This window comes from Solea solea, chromosome 2 (genome assembly GCF_958295425.1).
Source record: "Solea solea chromosome 2, fSolSol10.1, whole genome shotgun sequence".
NCBI lineage: Eukaryota > Metazoa > Chordata > Actinopteri > Pleuronectiformes > Soleidae > Solea > Solea solea.
Genome location: NC_081135.1, coordinates 9,837,302 through 9,859,341, shown reverse-complemented (window position 1 = coordinate 9,859,341; position 22,040 = coordinate 9,837,302). Strand labels below are relative to the sequence as shown.

Here is a 22,040-nt window from a genome sequence, read left to right as displayed (position 1 = left end):
ATAATTTTTTTCATCAAATTGCCTAGGAAAAAAAGGATATAAGACACTATATTGCATATTCTTATACCCTCATAGTGTATGTTTAAACATAGTAATGGAAAACGCAGCCAAAATGATCTGTGTTCTAAGGGTTAATGCACTTTTTCATGTACTTTTTAAATGTGTCCTCACCTGCTGCCTACAGGCTGCAGGAAATATCTGGCCCAGCTCAATTTCTTGGTTTGAAAATGCAGCTCATCTGAGTTTGTAATTAAATAGTCCTGTCCTAGACCTTTAAAATTGTAATGTTGTAGTTCCTTCTTAAAAAACACAGACACAAAGTCAATTCATCACCATTTTAATTGTGTTTTAAAGTTGTTAATCACTAGGCAGCCTAGAGTCAGGTCCTCCCTATTGAACATTCAATGCACTAATACAGCTCACGCCAACATGTCTTCCATTTCCTGTTCAACTGTGTATTAAAAGTGAGGTGAAGTCAAAGGCTACAGTACAGCATGTTGTGGAACGGTACAGTCCGCAAGCCATAGGACCAAAAACAAACAAACAAAAAATAAAAATGAGCCTAAAAAAAACAGCAAATGATGTCGAAGGTCTTCTCATCTTTCAACACGTTACAGTACAAAACATTTATAAAAGAGCAAACTCTGAGCTAAGTCACAATTAGTAAAGCGGAGACACGGACACTCTCAGCTGACGTCGTTGAACATCTACAAGGAAAAAAAAACGCAGCCTTATCTGTTTCCTACTTGTGTCGTTTTCATCCTTTCTGGCCGATGTTAAGATTCCAAATGTCACTGTCATCAAAAGAACCAGAGAAACAGATAATATAATAGCTTACTCGGATGTTCTTTGTTCCCAGGTTGTTGTTGTTGTTGTTGTTGTTTTTTTAAGTTTCATGCCACACTTATATCTGGGTCATGTCGGTGAGCTCCAGCTCCAGCTCTCTCACGTACTGGCTGCAGTTGGGGTCGCCTCGCACAGTGGGGGCTGCCGGGATGGGTCGGCCGGTGTGGGGGTTCACGCACCAGCACTCGCCTCTCTGACCGTGCAGAGACATTTTGCACTGAAACACAAATAGTTATTTGTTTTTGTCAGAAAATGAAGCTCAAAAATATTTTTTCTCCCCCTCATTTCTTTGTTTAAACTGGTGGTTGTGACATTTTACCCACCTTTTAACCACATGAGACACATTATGCCACCCACTTCCCCCATGCATCACCTGTTTGAGGTTATACTGCCCCCTCTTGTCACAGTTGGGGATGTGCAGGGCGTACAGGTCTTCCAGAGGACCTCGGTTATCTCTGAAGGGCATCTTAGATATCCGCTCCAGCACCTGGTCTAGCTCCTGCTGACACTGAGTCTTTAAGAAAAAGGAAGACAATCATGTTTACAGTCATATCTGTGTGTGTGTGTGTGTCGAAGCAGCAAATTGCTGTCAATCTTGTGATTTAAGAACTTTTTACTAAAGTTCCACCATAAAATACAGGAAGTATATGCCATGAAATAAAAAAACTATGAAAAAATCCGAATAAAATGGGACATTTCATTAGCACATATTACACTCTCATGGATAACCCTTTAACACCAAGAACATAAAAGAGTCCTGTGAGTAAGTGCTTTTAATTAGTTGTGCTATGTGTTCTCTGTTTTTGTGACTTATAGATTAATTTTGCATCATAAACATGTTTATATTGGGAACTATATATCAGTCCTTCCCCCCCATGCTGTGAAATGTCATCATGCAATATCATTAGGGAATATTATGATATCATTTTAAGACTAAATGTGTTTTTTTTTGCCTTCCCAAACTGTCACATTGTTAATAGCCTTAAAATAATGATTTGGTCTTTACTGCATTGGAGCCTAGATTCATTTAAAGGGCACTGCTATACTGTATGTGCCAGCACATTTTCTTCAAATAGGGAAACAAAAGAAACGGACAAACAGCTGCTGCACCAGAGGGAGGCGACACTGCACCTTTTAAAAGAAGCTTCCCAGTACATACCTGCACTGCTTTCAAAGCCATGATATTTCTTTAGGTCGTTTTTTTTTTTTAAAAAGTGCAAGAAAATTGACTGCAGCAACTCGGATGTGACTGCAACTCAATCAGTTTACAGACAAACTAACAAGTAATCAGCAAAATAGTGTGCAGTCTGTTATGAGAGCTAAAATGTTATGTTCCATTACAAATTTGGATGGGTTTTTATATTTGCGCATTTGACAAACGATTTTCTTACATACATTTTTTTAAATTCTCCTTTATTCATTGATTTTATTTACCATCTTATTTTAATGGTTTGTTTTATCCTGGCTGCTTTTTAATACTTTATCAACCGCTCTACAAATTAAAGTATTATTTTCATTATTGTTGTTGTAATGACATTCACTTCATTGTTTATTGCTCCAGTGTGTAAAATGGAAGTGAGATTATTTTCATTATTTGAAAATGAAATAATTATAATAATGTTTTTATAAATAAACATTTGTTATTTATCACTACATAAAGAGTTTTTTTATATTTATATCAAGAGTTGGATCAGCTATGGAGGCTACTATTTTTAACCACCATGTTTTTACAGTAACCCACATTGGACAAACTAAATATCTTTTGAGTTTTAATGCTAACTGAAGGCTTCATAGATTGTCTAGCACACAGCTGCAAAATGCAACTTCACCTTAAATTATGTGATAACTGATTATGGAATAAAAAAGGAGCAATAACACATATTTCCCTGTTGAAATTCAGCTCCACTCATGCCTCACCTGCTTTGGTCGAGTTGGTTTTACCTCCTCCACTTTGTTGGTCTTCATCTTGGTCTTCATCTCCTGCCTATGTTGGCGTACAGCGCTCTCCTTGGGTCCCAGCCACGCCGCCTCTTTGCTCGGCTTGCGTACGAACGGGATTTCGCTCACCCCCTGCTCAGGCAGCGGCTCCACAGCCTCACCTGCACAGAGAGAAGATCCCACATTTTTACCACATAATACTACTAAGTTCTCCATAGAAGCTGGATTTTTGGCAGGAGAGGACTTCTGTTCTTGTTCAAGGACACTTCAGCTTTTGAAAGCACTTAACCTGTGACTTTCAGGGGGCCCCCTCCCAGCACTGAGCCTCCGCTGCCCTGCTGCCGTCACTTTGGTAATGGATTGGGCTTTTTAGAGGCTGGAAGTGGAGCGAGATAAGCGCTGATCATTTTTCAGAGTGACAAACACAGTGTACCGCTGGGCTAAAAGGAGGTTTGAGGAAAAGTACAGGGGTAAACTTGGACCGTGAAGGTGCAGGAGAATAAACTGCTTATTTTTTGATAAACTACACAGATAATAAGTAAATAGAGAATGATTCATAGACTAAATACCACCTTTGCTTTTCTGATTAGAGGCAGATGAATTACTCAATCAGGCCAAGTATTATTCACGCAAATGTACAAATTTTTTGTTCTCAGAAACTTGATAAACGTCGCTAAGCAGAGCCGTTGCAATGGCATAGGCAAACAAGACGATAGCCTCGGGCCCTGACTTTAAACTTTTGTCCATTGGGGCCCCAAATGGACAGCTAATAGATCCATGAAAGCAGCGACACCAGTATCATCGGGATACCACGTAAAGGTGACCCCCACTAGCTTCTTGTCCGAGTCAAGAGTCTGTGCAACATGGCATATCTCTTGCTATTATTTGCTATTACTTTACCGATAACTGAGTGTTGGTTGTGTGGTATGGTTCTGAATAACATTTATGTTTTAAGTGTTGTTAAATTGGTTAGGGGGGGTTCAGAGAGGGCCCCCAGAGACAGCTCTGCTGCTAAGTCACTGAAATTGTATTTTTATTTCATCCAAAAGTTATTTTTATATTGTTTTGTGCTCAGTTATTTGTATAAAAAAACTTGATTTGATCAAAAACGCACTAATTGACCATCGGCTGCTCTGATTTCTAAAAACAGAAAAACTTAAAGTCCATGTTGTAACTGTTTAGCAACTTTCTGTTCATGAAATAATGCTTTAACTAAACTTAGCACAAAAAAGTAAGGACATCGATTATTATTTGTTGTAATAATGCTTCTTGGCAATACAACTTATACCGTTAGAAAGCTTGTTTATTTCTCTTTTTAATGGTGACACAACCTGCATATGTGGCTTGAGCAGCAGAGTTGAGTCTGTGGGTTGCACCCATGGAAAAACATGTCAAATAGCTTATTCTGCTAGTGACTCTTGTTGAGCTTCTGGTCGTCCAGGTGCTGACAATCCTGAACCTGTGGAGGAACGTTATGTTCAGCCACAAGTCCAGATTGTTGGATCGTACGGTCAAAGTGTGGAGAAGATGTGATGGTGTGGGACTGCATAATGAGATGCCATCCCACAGCAGTGTGTGACCAAGGTGGTGACCAGCACAAGGTCTTGTGGATTGTTCAATGAATAAATTGTTAAATTGCCAATATTGTTTCTTCAGACTTCAATCATCCAATCAATGACACCATTTCTAAACAGGCTTTCCAGCACTATAAGATTTTTTGCCAAGAAGCATTGTTTCAACAAAGAAATAATCAACCAAACACAAATTTCACAAATCAGATTTATTTACTTAACTAATTTTGTAGGTGATAGACATGTGGAAAAAATATTTGAATTCATTACAATCCATGATTATATTCACATGAACAAAAACTATCGTTGTTGCCAAAGCATTTCACAGTTACATTTTGATACTAATGATTATTTTCATTATTGAGTATTGTGAGTTGTGTCGGCCGTAAAATCAGAATCAGAATCAGAATCAGAATCAGAAAAGGCAAAAATGTTGTAAAGTGTTGCCCAAACTTTCATAAAAACAAAAATATATTCACATTTAAGTAGCTAAAATATTACACAGCTGGTTTTTATGTTGTAAAAGTAACCAATTAAACCAAATAATCCACTACCAAAGTACTCTATAGTTAAGTTTATAATCAATTATTTAAGCCCTGATTTAAAAAAAGGTCATTTTGATTTGAAAACAAATGAACTGAACTTACATTGATATGCCTTTATTTTAATCCAGGTCACTTTTTGTGTGAGTACAATACTTGGTTCACTATGGTGAGAGTGGAGTGAGCTATGATGTGTCCAGACCAGCACTGAGGTGAGTCACTTTTTCATACAGTGAAGAAACCACATGCTTGTGGTCTGAGGGAAAAGTTGGAACTTTCGTCACAGGCAGGTTTCCACGGCTGCCTTTTGCCCCCAATTACGTGATTCAAGTAGCATTAAAAAGTGTTAATAAATGAACACAGCAGTTGATATCATTTTAATACAAAACAAAGAAAGGGAACTTTGCAACTATTAATTGTCTGTCTTGGTCTTTCTAATGTATTTTAATGGGATTTTTAGTTATATACTGTAGGGTTTATGTTAGCTCTTGTTTTATTTTCTGCATCTAATCCATCGTACTTCCTGTTTTACTTTGTGGCATTTCCTTTCCTTTTTTTTTTGTTCTCCCTAATTAGCCACACCTGTTCCTGAGTGTTTTCACCTGTGTCTCGTTATCTCACATCCAGCTCCTCTTCTCCGTTAAACTCACGAGGCCATTTTGACAAGTTTTAACAGAGAAGGCGCAGGAATTACTGATCACATTAGTGACGGCTTAGTTCAGTTCATGTTAGTCAGGACAGCTAGTGTGCCAGTGAAGCGGCATGCACCCGTAACCTAAGGCTTGCTAAATGCAACTCAGCCATCAGTAATTTGATTGTTTTAACCCTGCAGTTTTCCTAATGTGATGTGACCTATCAAAATGGCTGCAAAGAGCACATTGGTAAGTGTTTCTCTGTGTACAACTCCACTTTTTTGTTACCTTATAAACATTTGCCTTCACTTTCTACACTTCTGTTCAAAGAAGCTGTTTTAGACCAATAAAATAACAATTTTTTTTGCTAAAACAGACATTTTGGATTTCTATAGTTAAAGGTGCAGTAGATAACATTTAATTTTTTGTTGTTTGGGGGGTGGGGTGTTAAAGTGTATAACTGATTTAAAATAGAACCAAAATTAGCCGTTGCTACTTTTCCTTTAGCCGCTTTTTGCTTTTTGAAGCTTAACAACCAATATAATGGTATGTGGCTTTGCTAAACCTGATGCATTCATCGAAAAGAGAAATGAGAAAATGGCAGAGAGAGTGGATAGATTTGTGAAAGTGTATTTACCGCCTTTCTGGTATTCACAGGCCACCGTAGGTACCTCACATGCTTGGGAAAGAATGGGTGAGGAGGGGTCCTCTCTTAATCGCAATGTGCAGTTTTGCCATTAGATGTCACAAAATCTTACACACTGGCCGGGGTACCTACTATATTTTTTATGGCTCAATTTTGTCTATAATAACCTTTCAGCATAATACGATCCGATGTACAACCATAGACTTCAGCACCTCCTCTAAACTCCCACTACTAAAACTACATCGAGACACAACCACCAACAATTAAGAATGCCTTTCATTCGTTAAAAATGTATGGAATAAACAATAAGAAATTCAGATTTCTTATCAGTGGCAAAAAAAATCCATCATCTCTTCTCATAAAACTAAAGATAGACTGAAGCCATCTGTGTTGTTTCTGACAACAGAACATACTCTGGAGTTCACAGAGGAGTGGAAGAGGAGTGTCACGCCAAACCAACATGACTTAAGGCGAAAAAACACAAATCAAAATGATGTAAAATTCCATAGAAAACAACGGGACCACATCTCGGCTCAGTTGAGCGGCTGAGAATATCGTTTCAGACGTGCTGAAAGGCCTTTTTTTTATTGACACAAAGTTTTTTCCGCAGGAAAGTTTGTGTTTCACCTATGCACGGCTTCACTTGACACCTGAAGGAAAAGAAGGGGAAATAAGCAGAGACAGTAGAGAAGGTCGGACAGTGGGTAGTTCACAGTTATGCAACGGTCAAGCTGTAATGTGCAGACTTGTGGAAAGGCATTTGTAATCCAGAGAATGAAAGCAAGAGTGTGTGTGTGTTAGAGGAGAGGGATTATCTGCGCTCTGCAAGAGGTCAATTTGACACCCGCTTATAGAATATGATTACAAAAGGCCTAAGAGAGAGAACGGGAGAAGGGAAATTCCAAAAAAAGAAGCAAAAACAAGGAGCTGGTGCCTTCTGCCATCAGATGGATGAGGTGTTGTTGGACTTGAGTTCCCACCTGCTCCAACCGTGTTCTCTCCGTTTCTGCCTTTGATGACTGAGATTCTCCAAAAAAAAGGGGGGCAAAAGTCAACTGAAATCAGTTGTGTGTGTGTGTGTGTGTGTGTGTGTGTGTGTGTGCGCACTTGTGCAAGTTGTGCTGATAAACACATACAGGACTATTGGCAGCAGGGGTGACTTTTGTTTTGCTGGATTACATAATCCGTGCAAGCCATCCCACTCTCTCTGAAGAAACCTGAGACGATCGCTCCAGAGTCAGAGCTGCGCAGTTAATCACAAAATAATTCAAATTGCCATACAACCAAGTGCAATATCCAAATAAAAATTATTTAAACACTTTTTTTTGTGAAACCTACAGTTAAGACGCTTAAAAAACGATTAATAGTACCAACTATGAGCCATATCACAGACGTAACATCTTTCAAAATGATTACAGTGTGATTATTTAAACATATTGTGTAGGTCAAGTTGTTTCCATTAACTGTTAAGTCTACTAATTCTACGCCATTTGTTTTTGTTACTTTTATTTATTAAAGACTCTTATCTTCATTTTTTTTAAACTGCATTTGGGTCCTCAACTTTTTATCGATTATTTTGTCAAATAATTGAGTAATTGGTCCATAAAATGGGTGGATAAGTATTAGTGATGTGTAATGATGAGAATCAGATCGCAACAGAAAGTCAGCGGGGAGCACAACTCGGTTATATTAGCCGAGATGTGCAAGTTAGGTGGTCAGACTTGGAGTCAAGGATAAGACGTAACAACATGAGAATACACTAGTCAGCAGAGGGCACTGTGCGTATAACTGTAGGTCAACAATAGCAGACGCCAGTCACAGGTAGAGTGAGACATCGCAGCAGAAGAACGGTGATGTAGTGCGACACAGATGCAGAGGACTGACATTAGTGTTTTCTAATACTGTTAACGCAGGGACGATACTTGGGAGTCATAAACAGAGTTAAATATAAATGTAGTATGTGAAAGGAGAGCGGGTGCACACAGCAATTACTTCTATTGTGTGATGTAGAACGTTTCAAAAGCTTTAACGCTCTGTGAATAAGCCAAGGCTGAAAAGATGGTAACTGGAATTTCAAAATAAGAGCACAAAAAAGGGAACACATGATTATTAAATGTTTCCATTGTTTCGGTGAAGACTGATCAAGACATCATCAGTTAGGTTAAAAAGAGGTGAATGTGAGAATAAATATAGATTATGAAGAAGTGATTGTAGATAAATACTTCCGGTTGAAAATGTGTTCATTACATGATAACATTATTTTAAGTTGATGTTTTTGATTGATTTTGAAATGGCAAGGAGATGAGTAGCAGTGTGATTTAGAGTACATCTCCATGTGTGTTATAGGTTTATGCAATAAAGGCAAAGTTTAAAAAAATATATGAAACAAAGAGAGAGTAAATATTTACTTTTAAGAAGCAGAAAAATCAGACCACTTTAGACCGTTCAAACTTGTGTAAGCCAATTTAAGCTGTTTCAAAGACATCATTTTCCAAAACTGTCACAAATATTCCTCTCCCACAAAGAAGAAATAAACAGCCCACAAAATGACTCGGCTAAAATGCTGTTGCAGATTTTTTTTTTTTTTTTGGCATTTCCACAGTCTGTACATAGCTATCTGTCCAATATCCGATCCTTTAAGGGGGCACTAGGCTCCTGCAGTACAGGCCATCCCACAGCGGTGGGCTGTGGATCAGCAGAATCAACAGAGCAGCAGGCCGACTGTCCAGTCTACTGCTCGAATTAATCCCCACACAATGACCCCCGAGAGCCTTTCTTTCTATTTCTGATCCACGCTGAATTCCCAGATGGCACGTAACCCAAGAGTGTCATGTCTGATCATCTGAATTCTGGTCAGCTGAGCAAACGGCAGACTTCAGCCAAGTCGTGAAGAATGCACGCCATGGGCTGAAAAAGTTCCATCATGTTTCCGCAGATTGTTTGGCTGTCAGGCAAAACCCGTTGGTGTGATGTCTTTCTTATAGTTTTACAGCTGGTTGGGCTTTCAGTCATTTTCTTAGCTTTAAATGTGTGGTTTATGATGAGCTTTGAATGGTGGAGTTGACCACACATATATATTTAATTTTGGCGAAAGTGGAAACAGCAACCAAATGAATGTAAATTGCCGTTTGTGGTGGTCTCTGTTTTTTTTTCTAGTTGAACAGTTTAAATGTAAATTGCATTTGAGATCGTAGAGCCTTCTAAGCATCAAGCAACACTTCAATAACTTTTGTCGCCTTAAAGACCTTAAAAAGTGCTTGATACGGTATTTAAGATCATGTCGTGATTATGTGAACCCAAGTTTAGCAGTTTCACACAGGCTGGAAATGTACTAGTGTAGGTGTAGCGGAAAAACAATTGATTGGAACCAAAGATTCACAACCTCAACAGATGTAAAACTGACACCTACTGTCAAAGGCCACAGAAATATGAATTTCTATATACAATTTCGATAAACAACTCATCACAAACGGCATCAGAGGCTGGTGGTTCCGGCTATTTGGACCCAATTCAGGCTCCGGTTCTCAATTCTGTTCCCTGACTGCACACAATAACATCGAAAAAGACTTTTCTGGATTTCTTGGACTCTTTGTAAATAAGAGGAGAAGTCAGCCAAACCCAAACTATGCCTTTTCACTTTTTCCCCATTTTGTACACACACACACACACACACACACACACACACACACACACACACACACAAATGAAAACCCTAGGCTGGCGTATCAAAAGCACACAACCTCACTACTAAACCCTGAGCACAATTCCATTTTTCTCCCAGATATTAGTCTCAATCTCTAAATACAAAGTGCATTCAACTGGAAATGACCTTGAGAACAAAGAGTCATCCTTTTATCCTACTCTAATCAAGAGTTGAAAAGAGGCTTCAAATGACTTTTTGACACCTTTTTGAATTAGAAATAAGTTATTTTTGCACACACACCAACATTAGTCACAGTGAATTCGACCTAACGTCCTTATTACGCACCAGTAGTGAACACATGCACAAGCCCGTGGGCAGTGGTCAGCACTTATCTCTGGAGGGATTGGGTGTCTTGCTCAGCTCAGGGACAACCCAGCCCTTGACCCATTTTAGGATATCAACTGGCGACCCTCCGGTTACAAGCCCGATTCCATGCCTCTTGGCCATGAGCTGCCCATAAACCTTATACTTCACTAAAACAAGAAAATAACACACATTTAAATATCTACTATAACTTCATGAAGCCAAAACTTGGTTCTTCATGTTTTGAATTGGATCATATCAATGTTTATTGTTGATTTATTGGAGGGGGATCACTTTTGTGAAAAGAGAACTTGAGCCGTGTTTCACTTTGTAAGAGAATTGTGGATCTTTTCTGTAAAAAATAAAAAGTGAACGTGTTGAGGGTTTGGAGAAATTGAGCCACGGTTTCTGGAAATGTGTTCAAAAAGTTTGGAGGGAAAAACTGTAACTGCAGGAATGTAGTAATAGGTAAAAATGAAAGGGTGAAAAGCACATCTCTCCAACATAAAACGCTTCACAAACTGTGAAACAGGTCAACTGCCACTTAAGAAATTTTCTTAAAAGGCACTCCGCCGAATAGCTGCAGTCCATCATCCATTACAAGGCCTTGTGGGACTGTTTTCCTAGAAACACAAATTCGGCAGAGTGCAGATGTGTTTACCTTCCAGGCTTTCTGGCTCACAGGAGTCATCTACAAGCGCTGATTTGGACAGGCTCTGGCACGTATATGCACACACATACTGCGGCATCCAAGACCGAGCAACTCGCTCACTACCGGCACCACTGGGTGAACTCTGGGGCGACTGTTCCAGACCTGAACTAGGACATGAGCCGAGGCATGCTGGGACACATTGGACGTGCGGGGCATCGCACGCAGCTATGCTGAAAATTAGCCTGAAAAGAAACATTCAGACTCCCCTCTACGTAACAACTCTTCATAACAAAATAGATATTTCTATCCCCCGTCACCATGACGTTCCCATTTTTGTTTTGTCAAAAAATAGCTTGATCAATAATAATAAGTTAATTTATAGAGCACTGTTCAAGCAAATAAGCACTCAATGTGTTCCAGGGATAAAATAAAAGATACAATATTAATCAATGATGATACCTGGTCAGATTTCCCTCACCTTCAATTCAGAATGTAACACTTTCAGACATAAATAATTGCATTATCATGTTAAATAACACTGTCAGTGTGATGCAATTGCAAATTAGTATCTGATTACAAATTGTTAGTATTGATTTGTATCTGAGAGACACTAATAAGATTACATTTGTATTCTTTTCTACATTTTAATTAAGGTGTATAAAATATTGTGATTCATGTATCAAACATATATTATGTCTAATGGCAGGTTAACCTATTCAAAATAACATTAGGTGGCAATAAAACATTATATAATGGAACATTTGCTTGTGCTTTATATTGTAAATTGGGGCTCAGTGGTGTGGCATCATTTGTATCATGTAAAACAAGTTTGGGAAACACTGCTCTGTACTTGCTGAAGACAAAAGTGGCATTTAACTTAGTATAGTATAATTGGCACACAGTTTACCATGTTTCCTTCAAGACGGATAAAATAAATCTCGATGAATCTTGCCCGTCTCTTGACAAAATTCCCTTCATCCGCGTCCCCTCTACTTTCACTTCACACAGTGTTTGTATTCTCTTCATTCACCCTTGACCATAGAGGAAGGCAGGGAGTTATTCTGGGTCCAGATAGGCACGAGGTGGTTCTTGGCACGGCTACATATGAAGTTGACTTGGGGGGGGGGGGGGATGGCACAAATGTCCCTGTTTTTGGAAAAGCCTTGGGCGGGTCAGTGTGGGGATTATCTCCGAGCTATTTCAGTCCTGCGGGCTCCGTCTGGACAGACACCCCCGCAGGTACACAGGAATGCCCCTTCTTAGCTAATAATGTTATATCAGCAGCCAGATGGCATGAGAGGATTTTTTTAACCCCTCCTTGTACTTTCCACCTCATTTTTCCTTTTATAACTACAACTTTTATAACAGTTACCGAGGCAACAAACATTATTATTGTGAACATACAAACCTCCCTTTGGAATGGGTTGAATTTATGTACTGCAGATTTTTCTAAACTCAGGTTGGAGTCCAGCTACCAAATATGCAATCTGGACTTTGATAGTCAAAACAGTTAAAGGTCCAGTTTGTCACATTTATAAACAGTTTTATTCATAAAAAAAAAAACATATGCTACCTTTATGTATGTTTGCATAAATGTATAATCACTTAAAAACATAAATGCACAAATGTTTCTACAGCCTTGAGATACCCAAATGTGACGCAGTTGAGATGAAGATCAGCACTTCCAAATCATAATTCAGGCCATAATTCTCAGCCGGAAAAGTGTGAATTACCCACCACTTGGTCATGAGCTTTGGGTAATTTCCGAAACAACAAGATTGTGAATTCACGTGGCCAAAATGAGTTTCCCCCACAGAGTGGCAGGGCTCAGTCTATACCCTCGAACCGGCTGACACACCGACTCCGCTCCCTAACAGACTTTTCAGCTGTCCGAGGGAGATGAAGCTTCATTCTATTCTATTCTATTCTTTGGTCGGAATGCGCCCTATGCCCTGCGTTCAGACTTGTACCGCCACCCGATGGTGATGTACGGATACTACAGGACCCTGACGCGCAAGTATACCAGGGTACGCGACGACATCCTGGAAGGATTATATGTCTCTGGACTTGGGTGGGTGAATAAACTCTGTAAAATAATTACCAATCACCAACATGCTGCAATTAGGTGCCTCCAAAACCATACCAAGTCAAAATGAAGCCACAAAAGAGCCAGTGCATTCTAACCAATCACCACACATACAAAAAGCTCAGTGGGTTCATTTCCCCCCATTTCAATAACACAACACTGTTTGCTTAGTTTAACTTTGATTTCCCTGTATTATTATTATTATTATTGTTATTATAACACATGTTAGAGCACAATCGTATGATTGGGGTTCAAATTCGAACAATAAAATGTGTGTCCACCTCACATTTTGTGATTTACTCATCAACATACTTTGCTGTAACCTCTTATCTCTCAGTCTCTTGTATAATTGTTCCAGGGGTTCAAAGGAATAGTGGCGCTAACCTTTGACCCTTCAGACATTAGTAGACGAAAGATTGCAGTGAGTGCAGCTCAGGATGATCCGGATCAAATCAATCTTTCTTCTGTAAACATTGGCTAATTTATGTGACATTTCTTTGGTGTGTATTGGGCTGCAAAAAAACCACTCCCTCAGACAGGTCTGATAGTATTGCTTGACAGGGCCTGTTACATCGTTTCTGTTCACAAAGGCCGAACAGAGACACAAAAAGAAACGCACTGCGGCTTTAAAAGTCACTGACACTCCATCCATTAATTCTACCTCTTCATTAAATAGTAGTTCCCCCCACCCTCTAATTTAAAGATTTATTTCAGGAGGAAAGGAGATGTAGCGACAGTAGGATCTCAATCCTTCAGATTATCCTGTCTTTTTCCCCCTGCTGTGTATCTAAGAAGAATTTATTGCAGGGAATCAAATCAGTGGATTCTCAACCTCGGCCAAACAAAAGCAGGAGCCTGACAAGACCCTGTTATGCTCCACCAGCAGTCACTTTATCATTTTTTTTTTCAAGCAAAGAAGAGTATAAACAGTGATGAATTGTGAAGGTGATAAATGCAGTGAATTATGAACATGGTTCTGTGCCTTCTCAGCCTCACTTTGATTTCCTGTCTTTTTTTTTGTACTCCCCTGTCTTTGTCAGAAATCACTCTTCCTTCTGCGGTAGCGAGGCTTTTATCCAAAACTACTCCGCAGTCAGAGCCCATTTCTAAGCTTTCACTGTTTTTTTGGGGAGGGGGGGGTGGGGTTTGGACGCACGTCGCTGCATCTCAAACCTTTCAGCTTGCAAAAGCCTGGCCCACACTCGAGGGGGTAAAAGAAAAAAGAAAAGTCAACGACAACCTTCAAATTTCCTCCTTGCAGGCAAACCTTTACATGATGCATACACAAACTCGCCTCTCTTGTTTTGCTCTTACGTAACAATCCATGTCTGTTTGATTACTTGTCTGTTATTGTTTGCGGAGGGCTGGAGAGACAGACTCTGCGGCACGAGGTTGCGTAAAAAGTGGAAGTAAGTCATGATCGTGGGCTGATTATTGAATCATTCATGTGTCTTGAGGCGTTCTCTGACCTTTTGTCAGCACGCTCCGAGAACAGAACGGCTCTGAACGCCGTCTCCGGTAGTTTCTCTATGTTCCAGGGCTTCGGTGCCAAAATAAACACGTGTCAGTCTGGAGGTAAACTTTGACAAAGCGTGGATTTGGGACTGAGTAAGAAATCAACACTGTTCGTGACTAGTGCTGCTCGACTTTCTCACTGACTGGAGTGTGTTTGAAAACCGGCCAGTTAATGAGGCTGTGTGCTTTGCTGCTCCACTGTCACCTTTCTTTGTTTTAAAACCAAAACCACATCCTTCCACGTCCAACTAATTTTCCACACAGTCACTCACTGTCAACAATTACTCCCTGTCAAAGCTTAAAGTCCACCTTTTCCAATCAATGTGACATTCTTGCTGCTGCTGTCTCTCTCTCTCTCTCTCTGTCCGTCTGTCTCACGCAGCCCCCTGTGGAAATGTCAACATCAATACTGTGATGTTTTTCTGTATCCATCGCAGAGAATCAGTGCAACTTCTGGGAATTGTGCAGGACACTACCTTGGCTTTCTGTTATACTGCGTGTTCGAGAGAGGCCGATTCTGTTTTTGGAGGAGGGTGGAAAGAGTGGGAAAGACTGTAGGGGCCAGATGTGTTCAGATCATAGCTGAGGTTAACTTGTTCCTTTTGTTTTCTCACATCCACCCCCTTGTGCACACCAGGATGCCTCGCAACACTTTGAAACAGGTCTGTGCAGCACAGAGTTTGACAGGAGTGTAAGAATGCATCACACTGCACAAACTTCTACAGCGTTGAAGGATTGTGATTTTTGTCACATATATAACCTTTTTAAGTCAGGCTTCACTTCCATGTTTGCTGTGTCGTTCATTTAAAACGAGATGAAGTGGTGCAACGTGAGATATCGTCATAAAATTAAAGCTGCAGTGTGTACATTTCCTGTTGTTGTTATTGTTATTCTGCCTCTTTGTGAAGAGAAATGGGATCACATCATATATATGCTGCCTCCTCCATCTTAAAACAGGCTCGATCAAGCAATACTATCAGACCTCAGTGAGAAAGTGATCAACCCAGCTGAATGACTGGGTTTTTGAGCAGTACAATTCACTGGTGAAACTTTTCGTGTGCTCTTCTTTGTGCTGTCAATCAAATGCCAACCTGTTTGATTGGCAACTTGGTATAGAACAAAAAAAACAATGAAAAACAGGACAATTAAATCACAATCAGTTGTGTGATTCTGATTAGTGAGTTATTTCCTAGTGTTGGGCAGTAACATGTTAATCTGTGTATATATAACTGTACTCTAGCCAGTAGTTACTTGACTCATTACAATTACTTTAAGTAAAGTAAACGCTGAATTATTGCATTACTAGATTGTGAACGGTCAACAGTAAAAGTTGTGGAAAACAGGCTTTTTTCCTTTGAGAGGCAGCCATATTTACTGTTCTGCAGCGGATTTGGAATAGAGCCACAACTAACCTTATTGTTTTTATATTCAAATAATCCGTCAATTGTTTTCTCTATTGATCGATTGATCGTTTAATTCCGTAAAATGTCAGAAAATGTTGAACAATGATGGTCAGTATTTCCTAGTCATCGGAATGACGGCGTTCTCAAGCGTCTTGTTTTGTCCACAAACCAAAACAATTCAGTTTTTAATGATTTCTTTGTTATATGGCGCAAAGAAACCGGAATATTAATGTGCACATTTAAGAACCTGAAAAATCAGAGGGCTTGCTTTACATATAGAGAGGGAAAAAAACACTCAAATCAGTTAAAATAGTAAGGATTAATTGTTGCAGCTCCAATTCAGTTCCCCCCCTATAATAGTGGTACATCTCTTTTAGATTATTCTTAAAAAACATACTATGGTATTATGACGAGTAAGTTATCACTTATAACACAAAGATATAACAAAATAACAAGGAGCAATACACTACAGTAACTTGCCCAACACTGGCTATTTCTAGAATGTATAAACTCTTTGAATATATCATACAATAGAGAGTAAAGTAAGGGTCACTGTAGACCTGACAGCCACAACCTTTATGACCATGCACTATTCCTCAGCCTGCAGTCTAGACACTCTCATTAAAAATTGATAGAGGGAGAAAAACAGGTTTCCAGTGAAGTGACTGACCGCTGGTTTGCTCCCGGTGCTCCAGGCTGGGGGTGCTGGTCTCGGTGTCCACTTTGCGCCGGCACTGGCCCTGGCCCTGCACCAGTTGCTCCAGAGGAAGCTCCGAGTCGGGCGTCGGGTAGCAGCGCAGAGCGCTGGCGCACCTCGGGGTGTACACGCCGCATGTCTCGCCCTCTTGCCGGGCGCACACGGGGCAGCACCCGCAGCCCGGCTCACGCACGATCTCTTCGCAGGTCTCGGTGAGCTTCGGGCACAGCGCCTGTCGCTCCGCGGTGCAGCCCGGGCAGCGGAACACCATCTCGGCCAGGGAGGCGACGGCGAGACACGCGGAGAGGATGAGAAAGCTGCAGCCCACGTACGACCGCATTGTTGCAGGCTGGAGGTTTTAGGTTATTGTCGTGGGGAGATGGTAGTCATGAACATAAGTGAAAAAAGGGGAAGAAATGTGAAAGCGAACAGGTGAAGCCGGAGGCTGAGAACTCTGCTGGGTCCTACAAATTCCCAGGTTTGCTCTCTTGGACCACAAACTCTATGATGGGAAAATGAATTAAAGTCACTTTTTTTTTGGCTCTATTGGAGCAAATTGTATGAGAGAAAATTACCCACAGCTGCTACAGAAAGGACGCAGAGTGAGAACCTTTAAAAGGTTAATGTCTATCACACTCTTATCTTCACCTTTATCACAATTCAACTCGATTAAGATTAAAGGTGGGATATTTTTCCTTCTTTTTTTTCATAATCAGGATCAGTGATTATTTTGAATGAATCATCTGATTTGTACTTGTATGTAGGTTTACACGTCCATAAAACTTAATAAAAGATACAAATAATCTTTTTAGTCTATAGCTGATGCAGACTGTGGAGACAGACAAAAGTGTCAATAGCTATCTTTTTTTTTACATTAAGCAATTTTTGGTCTATTTTGTAATTATTAAACAAAAATTGAGACCAGCCATATCAACCCAAAATTCTCCATGTCCATATTAACAGCCTGACTGCATATCGTAGAGCTTAAGTGTTGGTGGTGACCTTTAAACCTTATTTTAACAAACAAATAAGGTAACTACTGCTCATATATCCTCATATAAAAGTCCAGTTTTTTAATTAAATCCATCAGCCTGGGATAAAATATTAGTCATTCTCACAACGTTGCCTCTGAAGGGACATTTCTAGAAGTAGTTGACATTAACAGACTTGTGCACTTTATTTCTTTATTTTAAAAATTTTAAAGGTCTAGTGCGGAACTTTTAGGAGGGTTTATTGATAAGTATATTTGTATAATAACATTTTTTTCTCCGTATTAGTTGGCTTAGAATAAGACATTTTTATATGTACTCAGGGTAAGGGCTTTGCTTTAGTCGCCATGCTGCAAAGGGCATACTGCAAAAATGAGTTGTGAAAGAGTGTTTGCATCCTTTCTGGTACGCTAAGGCCACCGTAGTTCCCTGACCCACTTCGGGAAACTGAGAGTCGAGCGTAGTTTCCTTCATTTGTTGCTGTCTCTTTGCAGTGTCGCCATTAGACGCCACACATTTTTACACACTCCACCTTTAACCATCCATTTATCTGTCATCATGACCGCACACAAAGCCATGTTTCATATTAACGGTAAAACATACAAAACTTTAGCAGCATTTACTGGTGCATGTTGCAGCAAAATGTCCCTCGCCTCATCCTTCCCGTCCAAGTGTGTTGGAGAACCTATGTAGCCTTCAGTTAGCATCAAAACTAAAAAAGTTAGTCCATTGTGTTCAGAATGGCGGCCTCCATAGAACAAGTGAATATTACACACTGGACCTTTTAAGTGTAGCTTAGTTTTTAGGTATTATTTATTCACAAAAAATATAAAAGGACATGAAACCTGAATTTGTACAGCACAGTGAGTCGTAGTCCTTGAGCTGGAAGACTCTGCATTACGATACATACCGTGTCCTGTTTGTTTCAATCAACACAGCCTTGCCCCCAGCTCCCAGAATTCATAAATAAACAAACAAAGTAAAGGACTATGTGCCGAGCATTCCTCACATGGAAAGACCTCCCCTGCTGTGGCTGACATGTCCATTGACACTCAATTAAAAGTCACCAGCTGCTACCAATTTATATGGCTGTGTACAGTAAACGCCACAGTGAACCTACTGTATGGACTGTATGTTTCCTATCGATTGGTGAGGCCGAGCCTTCAGGTGCCAAGCTCGTCCAACCCCGTCCAGTGTGGTAAGCTAATCGGTGTTTATCCAAGGGCCCAGAAATAGAAGCGGCATGTGTAACCTTACTCCGCAGATATAAATGCAGATTGTTTTGTTTTGCGGGTGACACCTGATTTAATTCTATTTGGCGCTATTCACGATCGTCCTCCTGGCTCAGCTTACGGGTGCAGGGAGGGAGAAAGGGCACATTTGAAGCCGTCTCGTTTCTAAGGGGTGTGAGTCAGAAAGATGCCCAGAGGGCTGTTTGCACATAGAACCTCATATGTCATTTCATGAAACCATGGATGGAAAAGCAGCGCGGGAGAAAGCCTGGCATTTTATAAATATGAGCCTGGGGTTGAGGATTTGTGTCTGGGACGGCCACTAGCTAATTAGGCCTAACAGGCCACAGTATCTGCCCATGTGTGCAAAGTAATCCCCACCAAGGTCAGTTACTTAAATTCCATCCCATGGAATTGTTAAGCAAACACAAACTCTGGATAAACTCCACATTGATAGAGGAAGGCTTGGGATCAGTGATGGGCCGAGGACACATCCAGCACATGTGCCACAGCACAGAGAGAGTTCTGTGTGCAAGAGGTCAAATCCTTAATTACAGTACAGCACAGTACGTCCCCCAAAACTCCCCGTGTCCTCGTACCAATATCACAACACCTCATTTTATCCCATATTTAGCATTATTTTTTCTGGTGCAAATCAACACATGGACATGGATTTTGTTAACAAAATAAGGTCATTTAAGTTGATTATGAACAATTTTTACTCCTTTTAATGAAACATCCATAGTAGATATGCACATTGGTATTAGAATACAAGAGAGAAGACGTTTGGCCTTATACTATTATCATAGCGCCTCGTTTTAACACTTATTTAGAATTTCTATGGAGCGAGTGAATGCATGAACATGGATTTGTAAACAAATAAGTGCTTATGAACAACTATTGATTTAATAAGCAATAACTGAACACAGATTTAACATATAATGAATGAGTCAGTATAACAATGATGTAATTAAGCACATCCGTATTAGATTACAGTGAATAGGTGGGTAGATATCCTCATACCAATACTATAACATTCATTTTAACCCATTTTTCGAAGCATGGCGCCAAATGAACACATGGAAATGAATGTGTAAACAAACTGAGGTCATTTTAGGTGCTTATAAACAATTATTTCTTACATTTATTAAGCATGTACAAGGATTTGATAATTAACCACTCAGTGTAACATGATGTCATGTAATTATAGTATTAGATCACATACTAATAGATACAGTATGTATATATACAGTATATATATATCTATATATATCTATATAGATATATATATACATACAAACTTCATATCACTCCATTTTATCCTTTCTAAGGCAAATCAGTATTGGATTACATGATGACTAGATTGTTAGGAAGGCACTTGTGTCCTCATACCAATATAAGACTTCATTTTCATTCCCAGTTAAGCTTTTTTATGGATTATAGTGCCAAATGAACACATAAATGTGAATTTGTAAATAAAATAAGGTCATTTTAAGTGCTTTTGAGTCATTATTAAGCATCAATAACAAATAATTAGACAGTAGTATTAGATTACATAATAGATAGATAGGTAGGTCAATGCTTAGTTACTGTATTGTCATTGTCAACAACAAAACTGCACATGTATGTCTCAGTGAGAGAGGTTCAGTGGTTCAGAGGTTCAGCAGTGTATCGAGGGCCTTAGAGGAAAAGCTGTGTTGTAATCTATTTGTTTTTGTGTGCATGACCTTATGCCTGCCTGAGGGGAGAGTGGTAAACACAGAGGGTGAAGGGTCACTCCCGACGGTTAAAATAATAAAGCTTTTATTAAGCATTTATTAACTATATTTGCGCAAATAAATCACAGGTGGGACTGAATGTGTGTGTGTGTGTGTGTGTGTGTTTAGAATGGTTGCTGAACCAGTTTTGAGCAGTTAGGACTCATTTGGATGTGTCATGTAAATATGAGCGACAATGAGGGATTGACGCTAAACGTGTATGAAACACTTTAAATAGAAACATGCTCGATTTCACTCGGCCCAAAATAAAAGCATGGAATGAGCCAAATATTTTGGTTTTAATCTACGCGGCGGTGATGCAAACTGTTAACTATGCAATTAATCCTTGCACTTCATCCAGCTAACTCTGAGCTGCTCGGCCTCACAGCAGGCTTTCGGAAAGACTGATGCAACACAAAATCCTACTTTATTTTGTGCAATTATTTCAAAGCTGTCCCTAAATTAAAAATACAGATTCCTAAGCAGACTTAAATACGGCACTTATGGATGGAAACAAGCGTGTAAATACATCCTTGTGGTAATTTTTCAGTCTTTGATAAAGAATGTGTTCACTGCTCAGTCTTTGGTTTTGATTATACTTAATTAAGGCTCAATTATGTATTTGTTCCAGAACTAAAAATGTTGCAAATTTCTAAAAAAAAAGGATTGTTCAAAACATGGCACGCTTTTGGGGAATTTGAGTTTCAGTGATGCATATGAACAATAATCACCATAAAAGCGGCTGAGATGTTTACTTTTGATTTCAGATTTCGTACTCCTTGCGAAAGGAGGTCCTGAAAAAGTCAGAAAAATGTCAAAAATAGCCTTCATGAACAAAACTTTCTCCCCTCTGCATCTCTCTGAATGGAAATGTTTACCAAATTACAGTACATAGATCCTTACATGGGAAAGTTTGCATCACAAGTCCCAAATGGAAAAAATGCTTATGTGTGCATGTGTGTGTTTTTTTTAATGTGTGTGTTGGTACCTAGCAACGAGTGATGGGCAAATTAGGAAAGTTCCTGCTTTATTTGCTCATGCAAATGTTGAAGTGTCTGTTATGGAACTGCAATGTTATGTATTCCCCAATGAATCCAATTAAGTAGTTATACCTTTACTGATGTCAGTATTACACGATTGTAGACCCCCCCCCCCCCCTTTTTTTGTCCCTGTTACAATATTGAGATCATGACAGCAAGCCAAATCAAATTCAGAAGTAGTTTGTTTTGCTTTTGGCTCAGAAAACTGTACAGTTTCCACAGCTGTGCACAAATAACACTGGCACTTCTCAGCCAACCATCTGCCAAGCTCTGTTTTTACACTGATGCCATGACTCGGATATGGACCAACATCTGCCCAGCAGGCAGATACTGTATGGTGTGAATCTCCGTTGGTAAGTTTGACAGCTGGTATCTATTAAAACCCTCTGGCACCACAAGCACCGTCCTCACTGCACAATTCTAAAAACTGTGAAGAACAAAAGGTGAAGTCTTGAAACTTCAAATGGGCCATGCATGACAATTTTGAA

The 22,040-nt window shown here is 39.7% G+C and overlaps 1 protein-coding gene across 1 annotated transcript; it reads right to left on the bottom strand.

The window, feature by feature from the left end:
- Nucleotides 1-321: 321 nt before the first annotated feature.
- Nucleotides 322-16,996, bottom strand: igfbp2a (insulin-like growth factor binding protein 2a). The gene is made up of 4 exons (XM_058622064.1): nucleotides 16,508-16,996; nucleotides 2,764-2,945; nucleotides 1,220-1,360; nucleotides 322-1,063 (listed from the first exon to the last, which is right to left on the bottom strand). The coding sequence occupies exons 1-4, from the start codon at nucleotides 16,872-16,874 to the stop codon at nucleotides 905-907; spliced, it is 849 nt and encodes a 282-aa protein (XP_058478047.1). The 5' UTR covers nucleotides 16,875-16,996; the 3' UTR covers nucleotides 322-904.
- Between the last annotated feature and the right edge of the window lie 5,044 nt (nucleotides 16,997-22,040).

Bases quoted from the DNA above. Each gene is read 5' to 3' on its own strand.
- igfbp2a (XM_058622064.1), bottom strand. From the start codon at position 16,874: ATGCGGTCGTACGTGGGCTGCAGCTTTCTCATCCTCTCCGCGTGTCTC. The intron at 2,946-16,507 runs GTCAGTCACTTC...CTCTCTGTGCAG, and splicing joins GCACCGGGAGCAAACCAGCG to GTGAGGCTGTGGAGCCGCTG. The intron at 1,361-2,763 runs GTGAGGCATGAG...TTTTTCTTAAAG, and splicing joins AACCAACTCGACCAAAGCAG to ACTCAGTGTCAGCAGGAGCT.